At 44.3% G+C, this 27,562-nt stretch overlaps 1 protein-coding gene across 6 annotated transcripts in view; it reads right to left on the bottom strand.

Moving 5' to 3' along the window:
* Nucleotides 1-27,562, bottom strand: part of KIF21A (kinesin family member 21A) — a 282,538-nt gene that overhangs the window by 55,397 nt on the left and 199,579 nt on the right. For 4 of the 6 annotated variants that reach the window (XM_063927091.1, XM_063927094.1, XM_063927093.1 and 1 more), the window contains 5 exons: nucleotides 22,680-22,845; nucleotides 10,524-10,544; nucleotides 8,816-8,876; nucleotides 8,467-8,521; nucleotides 5,573-5,790 (listed from right to left, as the gene is read on the bottom strand). In XM_063927091.1, the coding sequence (XP_063783161.1) occupies nucleotides 5,573-5,790; nucleotides 8,467-8,521; nucleotides 8,816-8,876; nucleotides 10,524-10,544; nucleotides 22,680-22,845 (521 nt within the window). The remainder of the gene's footprint in view (nucleotides 1-5,572; nucleotides 5,791-8,466; nucleotides 8,522-8,815; nucleotides 8,877-10,523; nucleotides 10,545-22,679; nucleotides 22,846-27,562) is intronic. The other 2 variants (XM_063927092.1, XM_063927095.1) reach the window with 1 other exon arrangement.

Genomic DNA, 27,562 nt, shown 5'->3' with positions numbered 1-27,562 from the left:
AACAATCATTGGTTGTGTGTGTCCAGCAATGCCCCCAGGTGCACCATGCTCTGAGCAGGAACCAGCGAGGACTTCTTCCAGTTGATGAGCCACTCGTGGGCTTGTAGGAATTGGACTGTCCGTTCCGGATGACTGAGGAGAACCTCTGGGGAGTTCGCCAGGATCAGCAAGTCGTCCAGATACGGCATGATCCTGACACCCTGACGGCGGATAAGAGCTGTCACGACTGCCATGACCTTGGTAAAAGATCCGAGGAGCCATGGTCAGTTCAAAAGGCAAGGCCTGGAATTGATAATGTAGGTTGCCAATAGCAAACCGCAGATAATGCTGATGCGACATGGCAATAGGTATGTGCAGGTAAGCATCCAGTATGTCCAGGGATACCCTATAGTCCTTGGGCTCCATAGTCAGTACAATAGAGCGCAGAGTTTCCATACGGAATTTGGATACCCTCACAGATTTGTTCAAAGATTTGAGGTTAAGTATAGGCCGGGAGGACCCATTTGGTTTCGGGACCAAAAACAGGGCCGAATAGTAACCCCCCTGCCTCTTTGAGACAGAGGTACCGGCACAATCACTCCAGTATCTAGGAGAGATTGTACAACCAAGTGTAGTTTGTGCTTTCACGGATCCGAAGGGATAACTGTCGAGCAGAACTGAGGGGGGCATCTCTTGAAAGAGATTGCGTACCTGTGAGAGACAACTTCCCACACCCAGACGTCCGAAGTCGTCCTTAACCAGGCCTGGGCGAACTGCAGAAGTCGGCCTCCCATCCTGGTGTCTCCCAGGGGGAGGCCCGCCCCATCATGCTGCAGGATTGTCCTGTCTGGAAGCAGGCTGACGAGCGGCCCAAGATTGATTAGACAGCACCGGTAAGTGTGTAGATAGACTTCAGGCATCCCTCCACACGCTTATCCGTCGGTTCCTTCGGTGAAGTGACAGTGGTGACAGGCAGAGTAGAAGACACCACTAGACAGGCGACAGGAGAGTCCACTGGCGATGGAGTTTCCCACTTGCTACTCAACTCCGCAGGGATAGGATAACGAGCCAATATCCTTTTAGACAGGGAAAATTTATTTCCTGGAGAATACCAGGCTTCCTGGCGTATGTCAATTAAGAGGTCAGAATGAGGTAAAACTACTTTAGCAACCTTCTGACGTTTAAACTTATCAGGTTTCTTAGACGTAGTAGGAGGTTCAATCTCATCATCAATCTGGAGAATCAGCTTGATAGCCTCCACTAGTTCAGGAACATCAACCTGAGTTGTAGATTCCTCATCAGAAACAACTGTAACCGTATCAGAAGGATCAGTATAATCCCCATCCTCATTGGAGGAATCATCCGAAATATTAGTGGATTATGAGGAAGAAATGGCCCGCTTAGAGGACCCTTTGGTCCCAGTAGGGCGAGGGTTAGGTTTGTGTTTAACCAAGGACTGAAGGACTGACTTAATTGCTGTCATTGGGTTGACAGAGTATCCGCCCATGGCGGATTAACTACAGGGACAATATGCGGCTGTAATGGCACAGGAGGTCCCACAGGGGGTGCAAGTCGTGTTACAAGCGTAGTCAGTATATTTGAAAAAGCAGCCCAAGGTGGGTCTTGATTAGCCACAGGTGCTGCAGACTGACTGGAAGGTACTTGAACCCTCAGCTGAAACCTTTTCCTCAGTCAAATCCGTGGAGCCAGCACTGCATGATGCAGAAGCGTCTGCGGATTTCCCGCCCCGTGTAGCAGACATTATTGGGAATGTAACCTTAGGGCGCAAAAGTACAGTATAGCCAGACAAAAACAATACCTGCAAAAAAAAACAACCAAACCTGTATTATGTGATAGCAAATTTAAAGAACAAACAGAAGATTTAAGGGGTGTGAGGTGACTGAAACCGTGCCGCTGGCGTGGACACTGTGGCCGTGTAGGGACCCCACTATATTCACCAGGGCAGGGAGCACAGGTCGGATTTACACAAATCCGTTTGTTATAAAAAAAAACAGTATATCCTGTGGAACACTATATGGTATATGAGACCCTGACGCACTTAGTCCCGCAGGATACAGAATATAGTGATAGCAATATGTGTGATACACAGAATAGAAACCACACAGCAGCTATAGGCACATACAGTCACAGGTACAATGCAGAAATTATTACATATAACCAATAAAACTGCACTGGACTAGTAATACTACATATAGAAATGTATGTATACAGATATAACAATGCACAGTAAACACTGGATGTATATCACAGAATACTTGTACTAAATATTCATATAGTAGCGCCCTTGTTCTTAACTAACGCTGTCTAAACGCCATGTAGAACACTTAAGTGTCCTGTAAATGCACAGCGCTGATGAGACAGGCGGCTTTACAGAGGAGACAGTGCCCAGCAGTCCCAGGATCAGCGCAGCTATGTGAAATGGCGCCCAAACACTGACAGTGAGTGAGGGAGAGAGAGAAATGCAGCTCCAGGGCGGGAACACCTGCTGTAGATGGCGCCTGGACCTGGGGGAGAGGCTACAGGTCAGCGCCTTATCCCCTCTGCTGGAATTCACCACCAGGTACTATGGAGCCTATAACACGGATTTTTGTAAATCCGACCTGTGCTACCTACCCTGGTGAATATAGTGGGGTCCCTGCATAGCCACAGTGTCCACGCCAGCGGCGCGGTCCATCTCCTGGGACTGCAACTGGATAGCGATTTACCGGCGGGTCCCACCTGGGGGACCCTCTTACCTCCTACCTGAAGTGCGGCCACGCAATCCAGGAGAGCAGCAGCGGTGATGTGTGCCTGATGACCGGAGCGCCTACGCTGTAAGTACCCGGGAACCAGGCCGCGGGAGTATACAGCGCCGCTGAGGGAGGTGATGGAGCCGCAGCACAGAATGTAAACATGAAATACACTGCAACTAGTGCTTGTGCTGCGGCCCTTGAAGTCTTCTAGAAAAGCTCTTTTCACTGCTGCCTACTGCAGCCCCCCCTGTTAGTGACCTGCACTGCAGGCACCAACTTACAAACTGAGCTCCAGTGCCTGAAGGCGGGGCTATAGAGAAGGCAGTGCAGTGTATCCTGGGAACAGTCAAAGCTTTAGCCCAGGCATGTCCAAACTGCGGCCCTCCAGCTGTTGAGAAACTACATATCCCAGCATGCCCTGACACAGCTTTAACATTCGCTGACAGCAAAACGGTGTCAGGGCATGCTGGGATATGTAGTTTCACAACAGGTGGAGGGCCGCAGTTTGGACATGCCTGCTTTAGCCTGTTGGTGCATCAGATCAAGATCCAACTCTACACCCCAATGCTATTCCCTGTGGAATCCCAGTGTACCCCGCTGCCAAAAATATAGAAAATAAGACTTGTGAATATGACATGTGCACCTGTCAATCAGTACTTCATAGTGTATCCTGGGCAGAAGTCACTGCATCCAAACAGCTAAATTACTCTACTTTTGATTTAGTGACAGAACTCCTCTAGCTCAGAATTATTATTAGGACTTCTTGCATATACTTCATGTTTGAGATGTCTCCAGTGGCATTCAAGTCTTGAAACTACTGTATGCCATTCCAAAACTTGAATTATGGTTTCATGCAAGTACTGTACTTCATGGTTGATTCTGGATGTAATGCTTTGATTCATTATCTTGCAGTCGTCTTTTCAACTTCAATTTCCTCACCGACTCTGGAGATTAGCTTTAAATAGGTCTAGTATTTAGTAAAATGCAATCACTCCACCAGGCCAATATTTCCAGTTCCACTGGCTTCCACCATCTATCTCTATTGGTTTTTTCCTTTTAATGATTACTACTTTAAAACTCAGGGAAGACTTACACGGAACACACAGATACCTGCAGTTTGCAGGCTATTTTACCCCATAGGGTGAACATGATATACAACTTCACAGTCCACCTATAAGATTGCTCAAAGATGTGTCATTTAAACATCCTTGCTACAGGCACGCTAATCAGCCCTTGACAGAGCATCTTTTTTACGCATGTCCAACACCTCCCCCACCCCGAGAAAATACGTCTTGGATGCAAGGTAATATAATAGAACGCACAAGCAGCTTCTGCCGATTAAAATGATATGCGGAATGCCTATATTCTGTGTGTAATTGTGGCTCTATCTGCATTCAAAATGCCACGTTACAGTGTTTTCCATGAAAACACTGTAGTATAGCATTTTGTATGCAAATACAATAGCAGTCACACAGAGACTAAACACAAAAAAAAGACGCTAAGCGCTACTGAGTCACACGGCACTCATGCACTGTATGTAGCGATTTGTAGCGCACAGAACAAAGATGTAAGAGGGCACATCTGTACTTCCTAAGTTGTTCCAAGTATCAAAGACGACAGGGAATTACATAAAAAACCACCAAAGTATGAAGGGGGCTCAGGGCCTATTAAATTGCATAGTTACTAAATAAAAATCTGAGCTGTCATATTTGCATCAATCAATCTGGATAGTAATAGTGTGCAAAACTGGATTGTAATCCATAAATACAGTATATTAAATAATGTGCAAAGACAAGAATTCCTAATGGAAAATCCAGTTCTCAAAGATGAATATAATAACATCATTAAAATAAATGAAATTACCTCACTATAATATTTGCAGCACCACGTTCCGATAATCTCCAAAAATCTAACAAGATGCGGATGCACGCTGGGATCTAAGACTATTCATTCTCCATTGAGATTTTCCACAAAAAACACGGCATTAAAACTTTTTATCGAACCACTGGAAGATTCTCGCTAGTTACTGTAAGTTTTGGTATTGTACCTTATAGTCTAGAGCTTTTGAACAATGCACATGCAACAAACATTTAGCTGCTGAAACATGCATTAGATAGAGTAATAAATGATGAATTTCTTTGAAGTAAGACAGGTGCTGAAGACAGAATCAGCTGCAGGGTGTCACAGTATGGTACATTAATGCAGTGCAGCAAAAAGCATTCAGCTCAAACATTAATTTACAAATTGCTATGCTTAGCATGTATTAAATCAGGTGCTTTCTTAATGAATTTTTTTAAACTGTAGTTTTTAAATTAAAGATCATTACTGTTTGTTAAAATATCCTATCATTAAACATTTAGGTGTAAGACAATACAACAATGTAATATAATCATCATACCCATGGGATAATAACTCAATAAATGACTTCTACCTGCTTTCATGTAAAAAGTGCAGACTCGTTAGTAACAGTATCCTAGTGACTACAATTTACAGAATATACAGAAATGTGAAAGTTATCTACCATTAAGCTAATTAAGAAGGCATGTAGACATTATTACCAAAATGTTAGACTGTAATAGGTGTATGACTAATGTATTATCTATATATTTAAGAGGCATGATTGAGGTGTAAAATACATACAATGGTTATTTACACAGCTATGCTAAACTAGAAAAATGTTTGTGGGCACTGGACGTGTGCTATTTGAAATTATTCATGCATTCTCCCTGTCTGTTCAGCACACACATGGATGCTGCAGAAGTTCATGCATATTGTTATTACATAGATAGGAACAGACACATGGAAAGCGATGTTTGTTAATGCATCACGGACAGACTTACATGCTGCCTATTTTAGAAGGTAAGCCAGAAGGTGGGGCCTGGGAATCTTTCTCCCTAACATTACTGCCGCTTGTCTCCATGTGTATTGGAGCTGCTTGCACTTCGGGAACAGACGGAAGGTGAGGTGACAACCCCGTATCTCCAGCAACAAGATCAGCAGCATTTTCATTGTTATCTGCATAAAGCAGCTCCAACTGGGTTGTAGTTCTCCTCCGCGCCTGTTTACAAGGAAACAAGATGATCTTAATTTTATACTGCCATAGCAAAAACTAATAAAATATCTATTCAAATATTAGATATATATATATATTTTAATTTTTTTTCAGTGTGTGTAACATTGTTATTATATGCTGTAAACAGTAAGAATATACAGACTAACAGCTTGCTGAACTAACAATTTGATTATGAAAAAATTTGCATCCAATTATCTAAATAAATTATTGTTCAGTCCATGGACATTTGTTTCAATTGCACATTAATCTGCAGTGATTTATAAGAACTGTGTAAAAATGACTTTATTTTACATATACAGTAGGTGTATTATGATATATTGTTTTTAGTATTGTAATGTCACAACAGCCGTGCATTTTTGTATTAATTCATTATATATATATTTTTATTATTAAACAAATTTATTCAGACAACTAGCACTTCTTTTCCATATTGTGTTTGGTTTTAGTAGAGAGTTCAGTAATATCTCAATTAGAAGCTGCAGGCTGTCAGATATATATAATATTTATATAAATTATCTAGAGTAGTGCCTGGATTTTATTTTAATGTATCTAAGACCTGTTCTGAAAACTCTGGGTTGAAGTTTAGAACCCCTGCTCTATAAAGGTTAGCAGTAGATGTATAATTATCTCCAGTATAATGCCATTTTCCTGGAAGCAGCACTCATTTTGAGCACTCAGTTATTGCAGTTTATGGATACCCACTGGATTTAAGAGCGGAACCCCTAATGCTCGGCAAAGTTCTACATCTGCCAAGGGACTGCCAAGAACTATCCTTGCGTGGGTTACACCTATTTGAATTAACTAGTTGAGAGACTATTGTGAGAATCTAAGGGGTATATTCAATTAGTGTCAAAAGCTGCCGTCTGTCAAAAAGACGTCAGTTTTCGAATTTTTACGGTCGAATCGTGATTTTACCTATTCAATCCCCATCATTTTTATTCGACAAGTCGGGGAATTCGACGGCAGTATAGCTGCCGATTCACGTACTTTTGAGAGAAACGGGGCCAAATTTGACAGGATTTGGCCCCGTCTCCGACCATCTCAGTCCGGCATAAAAAAATGTAGGACTGAGATGAGGGACTGTGGAGGAGAGGGGGGGGGGGAGCAGCGCCGGAGGAGACGGTGGGGGCACAGGGGGAGAGCAGCGCCGGAAGAGATGGTGGGGGCACAGAAGCGCCAGAGGAGACGGGAGAACCACGGGCACAGGGTCAGAGCAGCGCCGGAGGAGACGGGGGAGAGCCGGGAGCGCAGCGCTACAGCAGCTGGCAGCGTAGCCAGAGGATGTCACAGCCGATGCTCACTGCAGCGTCCACCCGGCTCCAGCAAGTGAGGTCCCGCTTGCTGGAGCCGGGTGGACGCTGCAGTAAGCGGCGGCTGTGACATCCTCCGGCTACGCTGCCAGCTGCTGTAGCGCTGCGCTCCCGGCTCTCCCTCGTCTCTGCTCTCACCCTTTGCCCGCGGCTCTCCCGTCTCCTCTGGTGCTGCTTTCCCCCTGTGCCCCCACCGTCTCCTCCGGCGCTGCTCTCCCCCTGTGCCCCCACCGTCTCCTCCGGCGCTGCTCTCCCTCTCTGCCCGCATCTCAATTCGACTTTTTTTTAAAGTCGAATTGAGATTGCTTTGAATAGCCCAGGTCGGATCCATTCCGACAAATGAATATCGGAATGGATCCGACTTCAATTGAATATACCCCTAAAAGTCCTAATGACGGTGCATTGCTATGAGTGGTGGTGACACTAATAGAGAGACAGTGTTGTTGGAGCTATTTTATGTTTTAATAATGGTTATATTTTATAATCCTAACCGTCTATTTTTAAGTTTTAATTGAAGAGATAAAATAAGCAACAGGGTTGGTTTATTATCTATTCCTTTGCATTTTTCATATATATATTTTCTACCAGGTTTCATAAATGCGATCCGTTTGGGATCCCAGCTGTCGGAATACCGACAGTGTTTGGAATACAGACGCCGAGATCCCAACATGGATTGAAATGCCTGCGCCGGGACCATGAACGAGAAACTGACGGGACTCCACTGTGATAAGCAGTGGGGGGATGGTTAGGGGTAGGCTACGGGGAGAGCGGGGGTGTATTAGGTTTAGGCTACGGAGAGGGAGGTTTAGGGAGCATTGGGGAGGGTTAAGGTTAGGCTGCAGGAAAGAAGGGTTAGAGGGGTGGGGGATTAGGACTAGTATACTTTCCATGTTGGTGTCGGGATCCTGACCGTCGGGATGCTGCAGTTGGTATTCTGACTGCCGGTATCCCAATCGGCGGGATACCGATACCATCCCTCATAAACGGTGCAAAACGTACATTATCCTACAATTCTAGAAAGTAATAAACTTAACAGAAAAATAATAGGCATATGTTTACAAATATGGCAGAACAGTAATGGCAACATTATCAGCATCAACCAAATATATTTAAGTGTATCTATTTTTGTCATATCACCTTGTGTAATATTGCATCCTAAATACCATAAACATTAACCTCACAGGAAAATAAGATGTGATCAGATGTATTTCTGGGTACAAATAAAATGCTTATTTCTAGGTGTGACTATAAAGCAAACCCTGTGTGTGTGTGTCTGACAGATCTACCATTACAGAGTGTTAGAAACATGTCGCTGCAATTTTGTATATTGTCAGAATGCTATCTTCATTACCTTGCTCTTAGGTTTCCCCTCACCACACAGCTTCATTAAGTCAGAGGACAAAGAGCTAGAATAAATAAAAGGCATGCATTATTGCAAGTACAGGTAAGTGTTTGTATGTTTAGAGACAGGTAGCTAAAACATGCTCCCTTGGGTGGTATACGATAGAGCTTCTCTGAAAAGACATGTGCAGGAAACCTGGACTGTTGGGGAGTACGCTGAAAAAAAAGCATAATCCAGTGTTTCCTTAATTCACTGCTTAATGCACAGCATGTTTAACTGAATATATTTCAAAAAATGATTCAAGTAGATCCCATGTAAACTATAACGTTTCGAACAAAGCATCGCTCAAACAACATACCTGCCTTCTGTTCCGGGACTTTGTAGAGATCCTTCCTCATCACTACTATAGTCAGGATTTTCTAAAATAAAAATACAAAACATGTGAGAAACATTTCCAATGTAAAAGATGTATAATAATAATAATAATAATAATAATAATAATAATAATAATATGAGGGTAGTTTAATAATTACGGTAACAAGACCTCTCATGTGTGTAATGTTGTCTATTTACTTATAATTTCCCACCAGGCCAGAGCAGGTAGACCACTGCTTAACCTCACAATCCTTAGACTGCGCAGCCTATCAGTCATATCAACATCTGTTGTAAGGTGGCGGGGCAGGGGGAAACATGGTCACACACTGAGGTGCCTAGTGTGATCAGATTTCTGCGTTTAAAGGGCACACGCAGTCCGTGAGCAATATCACTAACTGGAAAGCATCTGTTATCCTGAATCAGACCTGCAATGCAGCCCAAATTGTAATCTGTGGTGGATGTGCTTGGCCAGCCTGATGGCTGCTCATCTTGAACACCTGTCCTGCCGTTATCAAAGGAAGTGCACCAAACCCAAACCTGTTTCAGTGACATGACGTTATCACCGTACACCTCGACAAGTTTGGCAATGAATTTCAGTTGCTGATGTGCCTTTTAGATGCAGAAATCTGATGACCATAATAATACCTCACAAGCTAAATGTGCTAATCACATAACATTTTGCCTTTACTCTAATACATGACCCCACAGAAAACCTAAAAAGTAGTAATGGGTGAAGTTCACCGTTCGTACTAAATCTGGTATAGACCACATATGGAGCTAAAGCTTACAAATGATTAGGGCAAGGATGTTGCAGCAACGTGTGGAGTTTATCATGTTTATGTCAATTGTGCCATTTAACAAACTGTTGCCGTTTTCATTTGTAAAAAACAGATTAAAGTCTATTTTGTTTAGATGAGTAGAAAATCTTCTAAAGTTATTATTTTTCCCACATTTCTTGGACACCCTGAAAATGGACTGAGAAAACGTCAATTTATCCCTGCAAATGAACACAGAAGTGAATTACCTAAAGTAAATTACCCATTTGTATGAATTCACCGTGGTAGCTAATTTAACCGTCCTTGCTCATGTGATAGATGTGTTTCATACTCTGTATGCTAATTTAATAGAAGCTAAGAATTTGCCAAAAGAACAACAAAAAACAGTCTTACATAAATAAAAAAAAGTAATAACGGCCAAGAACCTACTTTATAAATCCTTTTATTCCTTGAGTAAGCTTACCTTCAAAGAATTGTAATGAAGTGTGCCCTTCTCATCCAAAAAACAAATTCATAAGGTTTGAACTACAGTACTGTGTATTCGATGGGTTGTTCAAAGTATAAATTATTAACACATGGGTGTTAAAACTGTTAAATTAGAGGTCTTATTGCTTCTAAGTAAGCAGAAAGGATTAATACAAGGAGGGGGGACTTGGAAACATAATGTTATGGTGATATAACGTCCTAAAACTGAAATGTTAAAGGTGTGCTCATAGATGAAGCCATATTATCAGCATTCAGCTGTTAATATATTGTTTAATGTACAACAGGAGGGAGGCTGGAAATGTGTGTCACAGTAGAACATGCAACGAGAGCACATTCTCAGAAGGTCAGCGTGGTCTTCTGGTTAGTGCTTACGAATAATTAGTAAGTCATGCATTTGGACAACACATAACAAGCTAAAGACATACTTACCAAGTGGAATGCTATCTAGGTCTGTATAAGTTAAAGCAACAAGGAAACAAAAACCAACACCACAATCAAAACAGATCCATCTGCTGAGTGGAACAAACTCCATTCTCAAAAATAAACGCACTTAAAGATCACATGAAATATAGAATAAGAAAATACAGTTGTTATAGAAAAGCCAATTTGTTGAGGAATAAAGATGTGGGGCACTGTATGTAACCAGAATGGTAGTGGAGATATTTTGTTTGCTCAGTTAGTTTAGTACATTATTTAGTTCTTAGTATAAGAACTAAACCAGAACCAGAGATGGCAACACTTGTTACAAGATGTGCATTGATCAGGACTTCAGAACTTGTAGCTGCTTTGTACAGCATAATCATAGTAAAAAAAAAAAAACACCCCAAAACAGTTCAAAATAGAGATAAAGCAAATAATGACAAAACATCCATGAGTCCTTTTGCTATAAATGTAATTCTGTAAACAAGATGATTGGTTTCTAGAATGCACATAAATTACATTTAGAATGTGCAAGGAAATCTGTCCGGTAATAATCCATTTAAATGTAATTATTCCTACCAGATTCCCTATTTTATAACCATCTAAATTTAGTAGGAAACGCTTGGCATATTTACTAATATCTGCTTTTCTATTCTGACCATTAGACATGCAGGATCTAAACTGCTATAGACGCCTGGCTGCACACCCCTGAGTTGCAGCTTCTCCACACATAATATACTTACGCACAGTCAGAGCCGGCCCTAGGCATAGGTAAACTAGGCAATTGCCAGTCGAACAGAGAATATAGGCATGCCGCATATCATTTTAATCAGCAGAAGCTGTTTCTGCATACTAGTCACACAGCAATGCAAATAAGATGCATTTTCGGCATAAAAGGTGCCCAATGTTAGCAGAGCTGCCAGCTGACTGCATGGTGTATTGAGGCAAGATGTATGAGGACACATCTGTATCCAAGCAGAGGCAGAGGTCACAGCGTTAGCGACTGTATGACTGCTGTGTACAGGTGGGTTGGCTGTGCAATAGTGTTCAGCATATGTGTAAGTAAGGAGTGTTATGTGTGTTGTGTATAAATGAATTAATAATGTGCAGCATATGTGTAAGGGGCACAGTGTGTGTCATTACGTGTATAAGGGCATTAATAATGTGTGGCATATGTGTAAGGGTCACAGTGTGTGTCATTACGTGTATAAGGGCATTAATAATGTGCGGCATATGTGTAAGGTACATTATGTGAGTCATTGTGTGTATAAGGGCATTAATTACTTGCAGCATGTGTAAGGGACATTATGCGTGTCATTATGTGCATAAGGGCATTAATAATGTGCGGCATATGTGTAAGGGACATTATATATATAAGGGCATTAATAAAGAGTGTCATAATGTGTAAGGCGCATTATGTTTATAAGGACATTAATAATGTGTGTCATATGTGTAAGGGGCATTACTGTGTGGTATTATGTGTATAAAGGCATTACTAATGTGTGGCATGTGTATAAGGTGCTGTATTGTGTGGCGTAATGCATAGAAGGGGCACTGCTGTGCGGTCTAATGTGAATAAAGATCATTATGGTGTGGTGTAATATGAATAAGGAGAAATTCAGTGTGATGTAATGTCAATAATGGGCACTACTGTGAGGAGTAACATATATAAGGCAAAGTAGTACTACTGTGTGACGTAACGTGAGCAAGGGTCACTATTACATGATATAATGTGAATAAAGTTGCACTACTGTGTGGCGTAATATGAATTGGGGGTACTATTGTGTGGCCATGCCCCTTCCAAGCAAGAACATGCCCCTTTTTGGGCTGTGTGCTGAATGTGCGCACTCTTCCTATTTAAAATATAGGAGGTAGGAGCACCAAAGGACTGCTATGGGTGAGGGGTGATTATGCCGGGAAAGGGGTGCAGGGTTAGAGGCGGAACTAGCTGTGGTGCTAAAAGGCACCAACCAAAATCTTACCTAGGGCATCATATTGGTTAGGGCCGGCTCTACGCATGTATGTGCTATATACTAATTCTAGTGGGACTAATTTTACAACGTGCTAGCACAGTATAGTTATTACAATCAGCATTGATGGAAAAGGAGCACAAGGGAGCTGCAACCCAGAATCTCTCTCTTAAAAGCATCCCGTTTTTTTTTGTTTTTTTTAAAGTGTTTTTATTGACCAGTGATATTTCAGTACAGCTGTATCAGCAGTATGCATTATATAAACAATACATTATAAGCATCCCGTTTTCTATCATGATGCAACAGCAATGCAGTAGCAAAATCAATGAACACATATTTAAAAACATAAGGTCACGTGTTTTCTACATTTGAACTGTACTGAATAATTCATTTGTGAGGTTATCTTAATTTAGTAGGCTTTATTGAGGCCTTACAGGCATGTACAGTTAGTGGAGCATGCCACTTCATAACTAGTACAAAATACATCAATTCTTCAATTGTAAGACTGAGCAGGTAACGTGTTTCTTTACTGGAAGAACATAAACATATACTATCCTGGAATACTGTAGGTGCATAATGTTCTATACTACTGCACTGATTTATAAAGCCTACCTTGAGAAAGCAGACCCAGGGACACTGTTACTTTCAAAGCAGCTGTGTTGGATGAGCAACTAAGCAACATCTTAAGTTGTCTTATCCATACAGCCTAAACCAGGATGGTACCACTTTTTGGTAAGAGAGCTGTCCTAAGGCAATATTAAGTGTTTCATAGGACATGGGAAGACTAAACTACAATCGTTTAGGTTTATGGGAATGACAGATGTGATATAGACAAGTGGGCTAATAAAAGTACTTGAAGTTAAAAAGAACACAGGCCCGATTAGGATTTGTACACAATGCCAATATTTACGCAGCTGGGCATTTATCGGAAGACTGTACATGCACTGCGCACGTGCCAAAGTACCTTTGCAATGCCGCCTGCAGTTTGGATTTATTCTGAGAGTGATTGAAAGTCAAAGACAGTTTGGGGGGAGGTAATGGGGAATGGTGGCAAAAATGCAGGTGTGTCATGATCTTTTTCAGAGTAGGTCTCTCCCTACATCTGCGATCGCACATGCAGAACACATGGCGCCAGTGTTGCAGCTCTCGCAGCCTTTCTTCATAAACTCACAAGGGGTCAATGTTCCTTGGATTTGCGCCTATACTGTGAATGTGTAAGTAGTTGTGAGATTTTGCGATGGCTTCAGTGGGCGTCTCTATTAATATCTGTGTGGCTGATCACTTGCATTGCTTCTCAAGTCCATAGGCTGAAAAAGGAGATTTTTGTGTTTACCTTTTAAATGCTTTTCTTGGAATCCATATGGGACACAGGGATGACACTGGGTATAGCTGGTGAGCTGCAGTCTGGGCAACAAACGGTTACGTTTCTTTTTCCATCAGCCCAGGCTCCTCTCCACTATAACCCACCATAAGCCTCTAGGTGCAGTTAAGTTAACAAGCCCAAGGCATGAAAGGAGAGGAAGACAGACACACACTCCATTCAAACACAAAGTTTGAATGGAGGTGAAAAAGGGGAACCGGTAACAACGCATAACAGGTGCATCAGAGTGGGCACACTATGGGGGTAATTCCAAGTTGATCGCAGCAGGATTTTTGATAGCAACTGGGCAAAACCATGTCCACTGCAGGGGAGGCAGATAGAACATGTGCAGAAAGAGTTAGATTTGGGTGTGGTGTGTTCAATCTGCAATCTAATTTGCAGTGTAAAAATAAAGCAGCCAGTATTTACCCTGCACAGAAACAATATAACCCACCCAAATCTAACTCTTTCTGCACATGTTATATCTGCCTCCCCTGCAGTGCACATGGTTTTGCCCAGTTGCTATCAAAAATCCTGCTGCGATCAACTTGGAATTACCCCCTATGTCCCTCATGAATTCCAAGAGAAGATTTTAACAGGTAAGCACATAAATCTCCTTTTCTGTATAATTCATGGGGAACACAATGATGACATTGCTGTCTCATTAGGAGGGGGGGGGTGGGGGGAGATGCTCCTGAGCTGCGCTGAGAACCCTTCGACAAAATCCACATCCTCGGCGGCAAATGTGTCAAAAGAATAGAAATTGTACAATGGACCATGGCTTCTTTACAAAGCTGCTTGCAGAGGTGTCATGTCTAGCTGCTCAAGCAGTGCCTACTGACGGGTAGAATGAGCCCGTACCATGGTTGGGGCAGGAAGGTCCGCCACCAATTAGTCTGGTGGATAGTCAAATTAAGTTTGCCTAGTAGCCAACCATCCCAGTTTGTGAAAATTGTGCAGGACAAACAGAGAGCAAATTTACAGAAAACCCTTGTCCTGTCTACATAAATACAGAGAGCCCTCATGACAACCGAGGAGGACTGCTCCGGTCAAGAATCTGGGACTTGGAAAGAAGGAACCATAATCTCCTGGTTGATGTGAAACCTGGTTACTACCTTAGAGAGGCAACCCAATCATGTCCAAAGGACAGCCCGGTACAGATGAGAAAAAAAAAAAAAGTGAGCGACGAGACAATATGCTCCAGTCAGAAACTCTACAGACCACTGCGATAGCAAGGAGAATGATAGTCTTCCAGGTAAGCCATTGAATGTCCATGGTGTCGAAGGACTCAAAGAGAGATGACTAGAGAACCAAAGACAAGTTCCACAGAGCCAACACAGAAACAAACGGAAGCTGCACATGGAAACCCTGCATCAGGCAAAAGCGCATTCTGCCAATGGAAGAGGACTGAAAGGGCTCAAACCTGTACCTTTAAACAAAGAAAGGCAGAATCCAAATCCAGCTCCTTCTATAAGAATGACAGGACTCTCAATAGATGGAAGGCTCTAGGGTTGAAACTTCGAGCTGAACATCAAAGTATTTTCTCCAAACCCTGTGAAAAATCTTGGCATAGGAAGGTTTCCTGGCATTAAGCATGATACGAATGACCAAGTCTCAAGAGCAACCCCATCAAGAGCCGTCTCAAGAGCCACCCCATCAAAGTAAGTTGGTCCAGTTCTGGGTGGAAATACAGGCACTGAGACAGAATGTCTGGCCTCAGAGGAAAATGCAGCAGTGTGTTGACCAAGAAAGGCCAAGAACATCCGTGTACCAAGATCTGGCATGGTCAATCTGGAGCCACGAAGATCACGGTACTGCCGTCCATCTTCAATTTGCGAAGTAATGTAGAATCATTGAAACAGAAGGGAAGATGTACAATACACGAGTGGGAAAGTCCAATGCACCGTCAAGGGTATCTACCAGAAGAGATCTCAGATTCCTGGTGTGTAAGCATTATCTCAGCAGCTTGTGTCGAGACGCCATTATGTCGATGTCTGGCAGGAACCATCGGAAAACCTGTCTCTGAAAGACATCTGGATATAGGGCCCACGGGAAGCAATGTAAAGTCCAAATGGGAGTGCCTGAAATTGGGAGTGTATTCCTCCCATACTGCAAACCTGAGGAAGCGCTGGTGACTGACCCAGTTGGGAAAATGTAAATAGGCATCCTGGATATTTGGGGAGGCCATGAAGTCCACCGGTTCCAGAGCACAAAGACTCCATGCAGAATTTGAGAATCCGCAGAGGACTGTTGAGCGAGTTCAGGTTGAGGAAGAATTGGAACAAGCCAACCGGCCTCTACGACGGGGGAACTGGAATGATGACCTTAGAGGCCAAAAAGGAGAGGATGGACTGCCACAGTGTCCCTGCTTTTCCCAGATCTATTAGAAGGCCTGTTGAAAAATACTGGGCTGGATGACACTCCTGAAAGGATAATGCGCAGCCTTGATAAACTGCAACTCTGATCCAGGCATCTATTATGGTCGCCATCCATGCATCTGAGAAAAGCAGAAGCTGGCCTCCGACGCTGCAGTTTCCCAGGTGGAAACCCACCCGTAGTCATGCAGCAGGACATCTGGTAGACCAGGGGTGGCCAACCCGTGGCTCTCGAGCCGCATGCGGCTCTTTCTTTGTGTTAATGCGGCTCCCGGCTCCCTGGCTGCCACTGCTCACCATTACACACATGAAGCCTCCTTTGACTGACGTTCAGCAGTTCAGAGGAGGCTTCATGTGTATCTCAGCTCATCTCCGCTCTGTGCGTGCAAAGTGACTTCATGATGTCACAGCCACACAGCGCTTGAGAGGCGGAACCGCGAGGAGGACGGATCCCAGGAGTGGGAAGACTGCAGACAGCGGGCGCCCAGAGGAGGCGCCCAAGATGCTAGATTTAAGTGGCCTAAGGGATATTTTATGTCAGGGGGAGGAGCCATGACACAAGGAGGAGGAGCTAGGCCAGCGGGATAGTTCCTCTACTATCCACGCCACCAACTATTACCTTTAGTAACCCGGTGGCGAGCGAAGCGAGCCCGCGAGGGTACTTTTCGGGTACTCTGTTCGGCCGTAGCTCCTGTGAGAGCTGGGGATGGGGGGGGAAGAGAGATGTGCTGTGGGAGAGCTGGGGATGGGGAGAGGAGAGAGGTGCTGTGTGAGAACTGGGGATGGGGGGAGAAGGGAGATGTGCTGTCTGAGAGCTGGGGATGGGGAGAGGAGAGGTGCTGTCTGAGAGCTGGGGATGGGGAGAGGAGAGGTGCTGTCTGAGAGCTGGGGATGGGGGGAGGAGAGAGGTGCTGTCTGAGAACTGGGGGGGAAGGAGGAGAGAGGAGTTTTCTGAGAGCTGGGGATGGTGCGTGGCCTTGTGCCAGCTAGTCCACACCCATTTTTACTAGGCCACTTCCACTTTTGCGCGCGCGCATGATACCGGCTCTTCAGCTTTCTTGGAGACAATTCTGGGCTCTTTGACTCAGACTAGTTGCCCACCCCTGTGGTAGACCTCTAGACGTGGAGTCTTTGGTGGAAGAACCCTGGAACCTGGAGAAAGACTAACCCTCTCCTTCCCCCGCGGATGAAAAGAGCTTAAAAAAAGAAAAAAAAGTTTGCGCCACTGGGACTAACGTAAAACTAAGGGAAGCAAGTTTTCTTAGAGAGACCTGGAAGCACTTGCTAGGGTGAGCACTTGCCTCCGCTAGGAGGTCTTCAAGGTGACCAGAAGAAGGGAACTCAGCAGACACCTTCTTCTGACGTGAAAATACCGGGGCACCTGACTTATATGTCTGCTCTGAGTCCTTGATCACAAGTGCAGAACTGCCTTGATTAGAGCCTCAACATTCACCTGTGCTAGGGAGTCTTCTGGGATAGAGGAGGTTTTCACATGCAATGTAATGGAGACATTATCTTCAGGATTCGAAACAACTTCAGAGTCATGGGACGTAGAGCTATCACGTCTGGTAGGTCTGTACTTGGACGGGCGGACCTTGTCCAGCATCTGTTGGAGAGATGCAGACACCTGTGCCAAACCCTGCACTAAATGAGATAACAACTGGACCCATAGTGGTTCTACGGCAGCGGGTGTGAATTTCCCTAAACAGGAAGAACACTGGCGACCTGGTCCACGACTGTATAGAGACTAGTGAGGGGAAAACAGTGTAGATAATAAACAAAGTGTTCCTATACACTTACATGCACACAGAACATTCAATGCAAGGAAAAAATGGTCAAATAGTGATCAACAATCCAACCTCAACAGGGGAGGAAGGAGCAGAATATATAACCTGACCACCAATAGTGAGGTATACATAGAGACAGGTGTCCGTGCTTCTCCCTAATGAGGTACTGGCAGGCAATGTGGTTAAAATGGCCATCTAGTGTCTCATGGAGGGAGGTGAGTCAGGAGGAGTATGTCCAGTGGGGAGCTGCCCACAGGAGGGAATGCACCAAGGGATCGGGAGGGTCCAACAGGGAAAGCCTCCCTTTCCCGTCTAGCATGGATCCCAGGGCAATGGCCGCCACATACAGTAGTGCCCTATTGCCAAACTAGTGGGAGTGCGGAGATAACCTGACCCCCACTGACAGCACAGTCGATGATCTCCCTTACTGGCAGTGACAGCCGCCATGTGTGTGGCTCAATGCAAGCAGGGAGTCGCCTTACCTGTCCTCGACTGTCCTCGTCCGGCTGCGACTCAGCTGCTGTGTGTGCTGCAGCCCAGGCGAGCCCACTGACCCAGTCACCAGTGCTGCGGCTGGGGGTCATTGAAACGGCAGTGAGGGCGTCTCAGGCACTGATTCATTGCCTTTTCAAGGAAAAATAAAATTAAAAATATGATTATGAGGCTGCTTAACAGCAGCCCCTGTAAAACAAAGTCCACTACTTGGGTACCAAACAAAAAACTGGATCTTGAGGCTGGGGGCACTTATACCCAAATGTCATCCCTGTGTACTCTATGGATGATAAAGAAATCGCAGCTGGGCTTTAGCATATAAATAAAATCTGGCTCACACTCTGTAGGATCTGGATGTGCAACACATGCAAAGTGTCCGGGTTACACGTTGGACATGATGGACAAAATGTTAAAATTTAGTCTAATTTATATGCAAGACCAAATAGATTACAGTTTCCAATTTTTGAAACACTTTGGAATAGAGCTTTATTCATTAAGAAACAATATCAAATCTTCTTCCCTTTCCATATAGTGATTTAGCTGAAATGCTTGTAACAAGTTGAATAAGAGCTAATCGGTATGGCCACTCAATTGTTCTAGAAACCTGAACCACGTCCAAGGAAACTTAAGCCCTTCAGCCTATAGGTACGTCTGTATTACGTCTGTATTACATGGCCTCAGAATCACCAAATCTGTCGACTTTCCCAACATGAAGCTTTTACTGCAATTTTTTGCCCAATGTTTCTTTCTGGCAATTCAATTTGAGCCGGGTTTTTTTTGCATGAAAATGTACCAGTTCGGCTGAAAACACATAGGATCCGAGATAACTTCACTGACCTATGGGGGTCATTCCGACCCATTCGCACGCTGCAATTTTTCGCAGCCGTGCGAATGGGTCACAACTGTGCATGCGCGCGGGCAGCAATGCGCAGGCGCGTTGTTGCCCAGCGACGACCGCAAGGCAGTGACAAGAACAGCGAGGGAAGCCATCGCAGCGGAGCCTGCAAGAAGATTGACAGCAGGGAGGTGGATCTGGGTGTCAACTGACCGTTTTCTGGGAGCGGTGAGAGAAACGCAGACGTGTCGAGGCATTTGCAAGGCGGATGTTGACGTCAATTCCGGGACCTGACAGGCTGAAGTGATCGCAGTGGCAGAGTAAGTACAACTCAGAAACTACACAAAACTTTTTTGCCCCGCTACTCTGCACATGCGTTCGCACACTTGCTAAGCTACAATACACTCCCCCATAGGCGGCCTCTATCTGATCGCACGACCTGCAAAAAGTTGCAGCGTGCAATCAACTCGGAATGTCCCTATGTGTTTTAGCAGACGCAAAAATAGGTCACTTATAAAAAAAAAATTCTCTGGGCCTAAGCGGGTCCCCAAAATAAATCCCCAATAAGTGCCTATGACGGATAGTGCCTATGGATAACACTCAGAGGATCAACTAGCCACGGTAAATTTCCGCAACTAATTAACCCCCCCCCCCTTAGTATGGATTCACTATAAGTAGGACTGTCATCATACAAAAAAACAAACTAAATAGGTTTATTGACACCCTTCCTAAAAAAAAACAAAAAAAAAAAAACTCTGAATAAATTCCCCTGTTATTTATGGCACTTCAACTCTTTTTGACTCTTTGATAAGTGCCCCTGAGCGGTGATATTTTGAATTACAGCAGGATGGGCGTAGAATAGCTATGCATACCTGCCCACCTAGCATTTACTGCCATTTCTTAAGTCTTGACGATTTTTATTTGCCCCCCTGTGCTTTATTGCAGTGGCACACACCACCAAAAACATTGATGTCATCTTATGAGAGCAGCAGTTTTTGGGTGTGGAACAATGGATCGACAATGGTACGAAAGGTCGATGTATGAATGGTCAGCACGTTTTTTGGGCAAATTCTTGTATATTTCATGTTATGTGACCACCATCAGTACAAGTGTGTGCTCTGGCCATGCTTCGGGAAAGGTCACTTTTCCCAATAGATGTCCACGTGGATTGTTAATCAAGCAAATGTTGAGAAAACAAAATAAACATGTCGACCACTGTCGTGTCATGTCGACCTTTCTACCTGCCAACCCTGAAGCACTGATGTCCTTTTGTACGTGTTGACCATATGGTGTCGACCTATTGACTGTCAACCAATACACTGTTGATCTATAATCTGGATACCGCAGTATTTGGCAAGTTTCCTGACCAGGGGCCAACACCATTAGCGCATTAGTACAATATTTGTGTTGCAACTAACCATGCCTAGTTATCTGATATGGGTTGGGGGAATGTGTGCATCCCTAAACATGAAAAAAAAGTTGCGAGTATATGATGATTTAATTATCTAAATATTGGAAACCACAATTATTAGAGCTCTTAAAGTTCAGTAAAGAGAATGCAAGTACTGTACAGTTCAAGGACACTACAATATACAGAGAAGAGTCTATGGGAAAAGCTATCCCATCTGTAAGTAATAAAGTTCTACTGTATAAAGGTACCATTCAGGATGGACAGTATTGGAAATTAAATTTTTCTCAACAGTTTGGCAAATACAGTAATTTCTTCAATAAGTTAAACAAATAAGGATCTCAGGTAAGAACAGCATTGTGAATTTGGTTCCAATAGAGAATTATATGTGTGGGGTTAGAGCAAAATTTAATATTGCTACTACAAATGTATTATTGTAAGAAATATTTTAATGAACCTTTACTTTTCATGTGATCTTTAACATATATAAGGAATAGATGTTGTAGTGGATTACTCCGTTAAGGGAACAACATAATTCCAAATCAATAGTGAAAGATAAATGGTCTTAAGTCAACAAGCGTTATAGTATTTTTGTTCATTTTACAATATAAATCCAATAATATAGGATTTTTCAGATTATTTTTTATCTGACAAAATGTCAAATATTTTCACCAGAAACCATACACATAAGAACCCTGCAGTAATGAATCCCCCCCCCCCCCCTGCAAAAAATAATCAGAATTTTGTTTAAAATGGGACCTTGCTTGGCACTAAATGATATTAAAGGAACAAGATACAACGTGTACCTAAAAGTTCTATTTTAGAAATTACATAATTACATTATAGCTTGGATTTTATAAAATAATAAATGGTAATGATGGAACATTGGTATAATAAAGACAAGTCAACCTTTCATCATTTGACGGAGTAATTCAGCCACTATCTATCTATGGTTATTTAAATTTACAGTAACAGAGCATGAAATATAGCAGCTCTGTCAGGACAGTTGACACAAACAGGAGAAATTAAGTTGTCTGTTTCAACTAACTATTTCTAATAAGTTTTACAATTGTAAGTACGTGATTTCTTTACTAGTTACATATCGTTTCAGGGATGTATACTTCCCATACCTAAGCACCATTTAGAGATGAGGACAAAAATACCTACAGTATTACTAACTAAAATATGATTTTAGCCAATCTATGGAATTTAGGGGATAATTCAGGTTGGCTTGCAATCGCGATCCAACCGTAATTATTGTGATCGCCCCGCGGGCGCATGCGAAGTACCCGTCCTCCGCATGCGCCCTCACTTTTTGCTGGGGGGCGCAAAAAATGCGATCGCCTCTGCCTGTCAATCAGGCAGAGGCGGTCGCGGGTGGGGGGGGCGGCAGCAACGCTCCGTTTCCAGGGCAGAGACGGAGCGTTGTGGGGGCAGAGCCGGCCAAACGAGGGGGCGGTACAGCGCGAACAGGAGCGTGATTAGGAACATGGCGATGGGCCTCCTGCGGGCGCAGCTAAACTGCGCCAGCAGGAGGCATCCCTTATTCCTGCGTTGAATCAGAAATTGCGATGCGATCGCAATTTGTGCTTCATCAAGGGAGGAGGCGGCGGTCAGAATACTGAGCAGCATGCTAGCAAAAGGATTGCAAATTCTGCTAATTAGCAGAAATTGCAATCCTTACTGAATTAGGCCCTTAATTTGTTGTTCTAAAATGTCTAAATATATTTTTTAAATGTTTGTGAAAAAAGTATATAAATGAAAAACTTAACTTAGAATAACAAAATACAGCCAGCATGACTTAATAGATCACTTTTAAATCCAAGGCTTCATGCAATCATGTACAGCATTTACACAATATCATGATAATTGCTTTTAAACTAGACATGCAAAGATTGAAACATGCAATCAAAGCAAATGTATAATTAATGAAATAACCTTGTAAGGCATGGCCCAAAAGAGCATCAAGTTCAGGATTCAGTTCTGCTTTTTCCTTTAACATATGGAATAAAAGCTGGTTTTGCGTTGCACTTGTGATTTCAGTTTGTTTCAGACGTCCTTCTAAAATTTTAATTTGAGCCTCTCTCTGGGCAGCTAGAAGACCCTGTAATTAAATTACAAAACATTAAGAAACACAGAATGAAACTAAAATTCAATTGCTAATTAGTAACATTTCACTGGAAACAGCACTTTTCTTAGCTGGGCTAATGCACTTAACAGTACTAAACATAACATTTTTAAAAACTAAACCCATACAGAACTGAAGAGGGTTTAACCCCTTCATCAATAAGGAGGAATTCAGTTTGCTGTAATTTGCTGCAGATTAATTAATCCTGCGGGACTATACAATTGTCCCCGAAGTCAGCCCGCAAGCTGCACTAAAATAGGATTTTAATACCTACCGGTAAATCCTTTACTCTTAGTCCGTAGAGGATGCTGGGGTCACCTCAAGAACCATGGGGTGTAGACGGGATCCGCAGGAGACATGGGCACTTTAAGACTTCCAAAGGGTGTGACCTGGCTCCTCCCTCTATGCCCCTCCTCCAGACTCCAGTTTAAGGAACGGTGCCCAGGGAGACGGACATTTCGAGGAAAGGATTTATTGTTAAACCACGGTGAGCATCGTACCAGCTCACACCGCAAGCATGCTGCAGAACGTGGCATTCAACAGAACACAAGCCAACGACATGAAGAAATATGCAGCAATATGCTGACAAAAACCGTAACACAACCTGTGTGTAACCACAACCAATAACTGCAGATACAGTACGCACTGGGACGGGCGCCCAGCATCCTCTACGGACTAAGAGAAAAAGATTTACCGGTAGGTATTAAAATCCTATTTTCTCATACGTCCTAGAGGATGCTGGGGTCACCCCAAGAACCATGGGGTTATACAAAAGCTCTAGAACGGGCGGGAGAGTGCGGATGACTCTGCAGCACCGACTGACCAAACATGAGGTCCTCATCGGCCAGGGTATCAAACTTGTAAAACATTGCAAAAGTGTTTGAACCCGACCAAACATCTGCTCGGCAAAGTTGTAATGCCGAGATCCCCCGGCAGCCACCCAGGACGAACCCACCTCTCTAGTAGACTGGGCCTTTACCGATTTCGGTAACGGCAATCCAGCCGTGGAATGGAGCATGCTGTATCTCACCACAGATCCAGCGCGCAATGGTCTGCTTGAAAGCAGGACACCCAACCTTGTTGGGAGCATACAGGACAAACAGAGCCACTGTTTTTCTAATCAGAGCCGTTCCGGTGACATAATCTTCAAAACTCCAACCACATCCAGAGACTTTGACTCAGCGAAGGTGTCAGTAGACACATGCGCCACAATAGCCCGGTTCCTGTAGAAAGAGGAAACCAATTTCGGTAGAAAACGCTGACGTGTCCTCAATTCAGCTCTGTCTTCAAGGAAGATCAAATAAGAGCTCTTGTGATACAAGGCCCCTAACTCAGACACACGCCTTGCAGATGCCAAGGCCAACAGGATGGCCACTTTTCAAGTGAAAAGAGCAACTTCACCTTCTTAAAGGTTTAAACCCACGTTATGATCCCATGGTGCCACTGGAGACACAAATGAAGGTTGGGCGCGCAACACGCCTTTCACGCAAGACTGAACTTCCGGAAGGGAAGCTAATAGTTTCAGAAAGAAAATTGCCAATGCTGAAATCTGGACCTTAATGGAGCCCAACTTCAGTCTGCATTCCCTCCAGCCTGTAGGAAATGGAGAAAACGCCCTAACTGAAACTCTTCCGTTGAAACTTTCTTGGATTCACACCAAGACACATATTTTCTCCAAAAACGGTGGTAATGTTTAGACGTTACTCCTTTCCTGGCCTGAATAAGAGTGGGGATGACTTCCTTGGGAATACCCTTTCGGGCTAGGATCCGGCGCTCAACAGTTATGCCGTCCAACGTAGCCGCGGTAAGTCTAGGTACACGCACGGCACCTACCGTAGTAGGTCCTCGCGAAGAGGAAGAGGCCCAGGATCTTTTAATGAGCAACTCCTAAAGATCTGGGCACCAAGCCCTCCTTGGCCAGTCTGGGGCAATGAAAATTGACCGATTCCTTGTTCTTCTTATGATCCCGAGAACTTTTGGGATCGGTGGAAGTGGAAGGAATACATACACTGACCGGAATAGCCACTGGGTCACCAGAGCATCTACTGCTATTGTGGAACAATATTTCTCAAGCTTCTCGTTGAGACGAGAAGTCATCATGTCTACTTGAGGAACTCCCCAAAGACTTGTCACCTGTGCGAAGACTTCTTGGTGGAGGTCCCACTCTCCCGGATGGAGATCGTGTCTGCTGAGGAAGTCCGTTTCCCAGTAGTCCACTCCCGGAATGAAAATTGCTGACAGAGCCCTTACATGTTTTTCTGCCCAGAGGAGGATCTTCGTCACCTCTGCCATTTCCGCTCTGCTTTTCGTTCCACCTTGCTGTTACATTGTTCAACTGGATCTGCACGGGGTGATCTTTAAGAAGATGTACCGCATGCTGAAGGCCGTTGTAAATGGCTCTCAATTCCAGTATGTTCATGTGAAGGCAGGCTTCCTGACTTTAGCATTTTTCTTGGAAGCTTTTCCCTTGAGTGACAGCTCCCCAGCCTCGGAGACTTGCATCCGTGGTTACCAGGACCCAGTCCTGAATCCCAAACCTGCGTCCCTCTAGTAGGTGCGAGCTGTGGAGCCACCGCAGGAGTAAAATCCTGGCTTTCGACGACAGGACTATCGTCCGGTGCATATGCAGGTGGGATCCACTCTTCCAACAGGTCCCACTGGAATACCCTGGCATGGAACCTGCCAAACTGTATGGCCTCGCAGGCCGCCACCATATTTGCACTGATGGATCGACACTCTTGATGGTTTCAAAACTAGTTTTACCATTTTCTGGACTTCCAGAGCCTTTTCCACCGGAAGAAAAACTCTCTGAACTTCCCTGTCTAGAATCATCCCGAAAAGAAAAGATAATCTTTCCTGGAAAATTTATGATCCAACCGTGTTGTTGGGAGTATGGACAGGGAGAGCGCGATGTTTTGTACCAACCGCTCCCTGGATCTCGCCTTGATCAGGAGATCGTCTAGATAAGGAACTATATTGACTCCTTCTTGACGCAGGAGGACCATCATCTCCGCCATCACCTTGGTGAAAACCCTCGGCGCCGTGGAGAGACCGAAAGGTAACGTCTGGAATTGGTAATGGCAATCCTGAACCGCGAATCTCAGATAAGCCTGGTGAGGAGGATAAATGGGAACATGCAGGTAAGCATTCTAGAGACACCATGTAGTCCCCCTCCTCCAGACCGGAAATCACTGCCCTCAGCAATTCCATTTTGAACTTGAATCGTTTCAAGTAGAGATTCAGATTCTTTAGATTTAGGCTCGGTCTGACTGAGCCGTACGGCTTCGGAACTAAAAAAAGCCTTGAATAAAACCCCTCCCTTTGTTGAGACAAAGGTACCAGGGGACTATGACCTGATCCTGACATAATGTTTGGATTGCCGCTGTTACTGCTTCCCTTTCTGGAAGAGAAGTTGGCAAGGTCGATTTGAAAAATCGGCATGGGGGGGGGGGGGGGGAACGTCTTGAAACTCCAGCTTGTATCCCTGGGACACTATCTGCAACACCCAGGGATCCAGGCCAGACAGAATCCAACCTTGGCTGAACAGTTTGAGACGTTTGAGACGTTCCCCCCCCCCTCCTCCCCCCTCCCCCCCCCCCGAGCGGCCTCCCGCAAGGGAGCCCCAGCATCATACTGAAGATTTGGCAGAAGTAGGGGTAGACTTCTGCTCCTGGGAACCTGAAGCCACTGTGGACTTCTTTCCCTTTCCCCTTCCCCTACCTGCAAAGAAGGGGGAACCTCTTGCTTTTGTATCTATTGGGCCGAAAGGACTGCATATGAGAGTGATATGTCTTTTTTGCCGGTGCAAAAAATGATGGCAGAAAATGTCGACCTGCCTGCGGTAGCCGCCGAGACTAACGCATCTAAGCCCTCATTCCGAGTTGTTCGCTCTGTAATTTTCCGCTAATTGCGCATGCGCAATGTTCGCACTGCGACTTCGCCAAGTAAATTTGCTAAGAAGTTTGGTATTTTACTCACGGCATTACGAGGTTTTTTCTTCGTTCTGGTGATCATAGTGTGATTGACAGGAAGTGGGTGTTTCTGGGCGGAAACTTGCCGTTTTATGGGAGTGTGTGAAAAAACGCTACCGTTTCTGGGAAAAACGCGGGAGTGGCTGAAGAAACGGGGGAGTGTCTGGGCGAACGCTGGGTGTGTTTGTGACGTCAAACCAGGAACGACAAGAACTAAATTGATCGCACTGGAAGTGTAAGTCTCGAGCTACTCAGAAACTGCACAGATAAATCTTTTCGCAATATTGCGAATCTTTCGTTCGCAATTTTGCTAAGCTAAGATTCACTCCCAGTAGGCGGCGGCTTAGCGTGTGCAATGCTGCTAAAAGCAGCTTGCGAGCGAACAACTCGGAATGAGGGCCCTAGTCCATCGCCAAATAAGGCCTCACCTCTATATGGGAGAGCCTCCATATTTCTTTTGGAATCTGCATCCGCGTTCCACTGGCGAATCCACAACGCCCGCCGAGCCGATACTGCCCTGGTAGCGGCTTGTGAACTCAAGAGTCCAATATCTTTTATCGCCTCTAGCATGTATGCGGTAGCGTCTTTGATATTCCCTAACTTAAGAAGTATCTCATCTTAATCAATCGTGTCAATTTCTGATGACACGCTTTCTGACCATTTTTCAATAGCGCGACTCACCCATGCGCAAACAATAGTGGGTCTGAGCAGCGTACCATTTG

Source organism: Pseudophryne corroboree, chromosome 6 (genome assembly GCF_028390025.1).
Source record: "Pseudophryne corroboree isolate aPseCor3 chromosome 6, aPseCor3.hap2, whole genome shotgun sequence".
In the NCBI taxonomy this organism is placed as follows: Eukaryota; Metazoa; Chordata; class Amphibia; order Anura; family Myobatrachidae; genus Pseudophryne; species Pseudophryne corroboree.
Note: the sequence above shows the minus strand (reverse complement) of the source record. Positions and strands in the feature narration are given on the sequence as shown.